The 3,359-nt window shown below is 50.5% G+C and overlaps 1 protein-coding gene across 5 annotated transcripts in view; it reads left to right on the forward strand.

The window, feature by feature from the left end:
• The first annotated feature begins 6 nt into the window (after nt 1-6).
• Slc22a4 (solute carrier family 22 member 4) overlaps nt 7-3,359 on the forward strand; it is a 60,734-nt gene continuing 57,381 nt past the window's right edge. For 2 of the 5 annotated variants that reach the window (XM_019209861.2, XM_019209862.2), the window contains exon 1: nt 2,297-2,373. In XM_019209861.2, the coding sequence (XP_019065406.1) occupies nt 2,362-2,373 (12 nt within the window). In that variant the 5' untranslated portion in view covers nt 2,297-2,361. Of the gene's footprint in view, nt 125-2,295; nt 2,374-3,359 lie in introns of those variants that run through there. The other 3 variants (XM_010639843.3, XM_019209860.2, XM_019209859.2) reach the window with 3 other exon arrangements.

Raw genomic sequence — 3,359 nt, forward strand, 5'->3', positions numbered from 1 at the left:
CAACTTCTCCGCGCTCGGGCTGGAGCCGGGGCGCGACGTGGAGCTGGGGCAGCTGGAGCAGGAGAGCTGCCTGGATGGCTGGGAGTTCAGCCAGGACGTCTTCCAGTCCACCATCGTGACCGAGGTGGGTGGCAGCCGCTCTCCGGAGTTGAGGCTGGGACCCGGGAAGAGAGCACCCTCCTTGTGTGTCAGCCCCTCTTGAGACTCCCTGGCAACACTTTTGTCGGCGTCCTCCTCCCCCTCAGAGCTGCGGTTACCTAGCAACAGGTGTGCAGTCCTGCAGACTTACTCGAAGCTTTCCTGTCCAGTGTGAGACGAATGGAGAAAGGAGCATTGTCACCAACTGTCTTCCTTTCCGAGTTTCACAACGCATGAAATTGTTTCCTAAGAACCTAGCGTCCCACCCCAGGCTGCGGTGATGTACACAGCCTGAGTCACCTTCCTGCCAGGGATGAGGAGGGGGTGCGGAGGACTCTGCTGAGTCCAAGTGCAGACACAGAAAAGGGCTCCAGTCCCGAGACCCAGTTTCTCCAAAAGGGAGTAGATCCCCACCCGCTCCCTGCCTGGCGCTGGTTGGGTGCCAGGAACCAGAGGAAGTGGAACCCGGCCCGGCTTTCACGGAGAGACAGGCTCACAGAGACTTCTCTGAACTAGTGCCCTTCGGTAGGTGGAGGCCCTGCGGCATCCTCAGGCTTGGTGTCTGGTTCCCTCAATTTCAGGCATCTGGGCTATACTCTGCCACTGTGTTTTCTGCTCTGTATCTGATAATGATCAGGGCCTTGGAGGCCAGAGGGCACCCTGCTTCTGAGAAAGCATCTTCCCCAGCTGCTGGTCCTTCCTGTGGCTGATCAGGCATGTAGGATTTCCCACCTTTCTGCCCCTTTTCTATTCTGTGTTCTTCTTGAAAGAACAGCTGCAAGCTTCTGCTAGTTGCTTATCTCTCCCTTGCAGTGCACCATGGCACTCATCAGACAATCTATCTGACCTCATCCTGGACCCTAGGATCTCGACATCTGGGCCGTAGTCCTGTCCTCAGAGCTCAAATGTCCACGAGGCACACCGGCTGTGTTAGAAAAGGTTAATGTTAATCCTAGATGCTCCCAGCACTAGTGCTGTGTCTTCCTCGGGCCCCAATGTGGCTGTGTTCTCTGGCTTTGATTCTCTATCAGGGATTCCTACTGCTAGTCTAACCCTGTCCACAGCTTTGGCCCTGGGGGACATCTAAGGCTGGAAGGCAGCTCATTCCACCTCAATTCCTGACATGCCCTCAGCACCCGAGCTGGAGGCTGGACCCACAGGCTGCAGTCTTCCGAGACAATAGGACTGACCACTCTGCTTTTCCCTTCCTCACTGGCTTTGTTCACCTCAGGATGTGAAGAGAGGTGACAACTGGCCTGCAAGTTCCCTTTCACAGGGGCCTGTGAGCAACTCTAGGAATGCACACCCCACACTCCCATGTGTGCACCAGAATCTGCTTTTGTGTGTGGTATTGTCACTGTGGGTGATGGGATCCAGGGCAGTTTCCTAGATTCTTGTGCACAAGGAACAGAGAATTGGATGTGGCATGTGAGGGTAAGGAAACAGCAGCAAAGTTTACTAAGGCAGTAATACGTTCTGCGAGAGCAGGCTCACACTGGTGAAAGGAAGATGGCACGAGCGCGGAGGGTATACAGCGTGGGGTGAAGTTCTGGGACGCCTCCCTTTGGAGCTTTTCAGAGTGTGATTGACAAGATGCTGAGTCATGTGTCTGTGGTTCTGTAATTCACTCTGTTATCATTCATTGGATGTCTGAGATGTAGTTCATATGCGTGAACCTTCAGTGAGCTCCAGCTGACAAAAGGTGACTCTGGGTCATGCAGGCGGAGCTGGTGCATGTGCATCCTGGTTTGGCATTTTGGAATTTTCCAGGACAGGACTGAGGAGGGAGGCCTCTGTTTTTCTTATCTCTACCACCTTATAGTCAGCCTTAGGACAAAGGTGAGGGGTTGGCTCAAGGTCATTGCCCAGGCTCAGGTGAATGGAGGGGAGTGGCTCCATAGCCCCTAGTGGTCGCATCTGTGTTAGTACTGGCGGCAAAACCCAGGGCCTCATATGTGCTAGAGAGTGCTCTACCACTGGAATATACCCATATCCTTTTTTATTTTCTTTTGAGATAGGGTCTCATGAAGTAGCCCAGGCTGTCCTCAAGCTTGTGATCTTCCTGCCTCGGCCTCCCCAGTAGCTGGTTTTACACATGTGCATCACCACACCTAGCCTACTTTTTACAGCCGTCTTTCCTTTCCTTGCTTGCTTTTTAGGTTGTGGGTGGGAGTAGAATAAAAAGTAAATGGACACCAGGGGCTAGAAGGAAGCAGGAGGGAAATGAACACCAGGGTGAGTAAGATGGGGTGGCTTTCCCCAGAAGGAGGCACAAGGAATGCTGGGTGGCTACTAACAAAAATAAAAATAGAAAATAACCAATGTTGATGAGGACACAGAGAAAGTGAAACCCTTGTGCACTACTGGTGGGAATGTGTGCTGGTTGGCCTTCTGTTACTGTAACAAATACCTTAAAAGGGGATAGGTTGGGCTGGGGATTTAGCTCAATGGTACCAACCCCGCCGGGCAAGCGCAAGGTCGTAAATTCAATCCCCAGTAGCACTACCAAAATAAAAAGAGACGAGGTTTCAGAGGTTTCATGCATAATTAACTGGCTGTGCTGCTCTTGGGTCTGTGGTGGAGAAGCATCTTGTGGTGGGGAGTGTGTTGTGGAGCAAAGCTGCTTACCTCATGAAGGCAACACAAAGGGGAGAAGAGACAGGGCCCCCACAACCACTTTCAAGGGCGACCTAAACCCCACTCCAGGCTTAAAGTTTCCACCACCTCACAATAGTAGTGTTATACTCAAAACCAAGCCTTCAACATACGTTCAAGAACCCAGCTAGAGCAGAGTGTAATGCAGTACTGCTACTGTGGAAAGCACTGTGGTAGTTCCCCAACAAAATTAAAAATAGAATTCTCATACAGTCCATCAATTCCACTTCTAGGCATATACACAAAATAATTGAAAGCAGGGTCTCAAAGAATACTTGTACACAGCAGCATTATGTGCAGTAGCCAAAAGCACCTCATTATCTCTCAGCAAGTGCATGGATAAACAAAATGTGGTATACAGTTTGCCAAAACAAGGTATACCCACTTCAGCAGTTCACCATACTAATAAATGTCTGGAAGCTAATAGCCACCACTGTGAGCACCTCTTGTATTTGCAGAGGCCAAAGGCAACTTGTCTTAATCTCATGATGTCTCAGTAAATTTAGTATTGAAATATTGATACAAGTTTTTCTTTTGGTGCCAAAATTATATATACATCAGGAAAA

Source organism: Fukomys damarensis, unplaced genomic scaffold (assembly GCF_012274545.1).
Source record: "Fukomys damarensis isolate Sample0158 unplaced genomic scaffold, DMR_v1.0_HiC HiC_scaffold_9, whole genome shotgun sequence".
Lineage (NCBI taxonomy): Eukaryota > Metazoa > Chordata > Mammalia > Rodentia > Bathyergidae > Fukomys > Fukomys damarensis.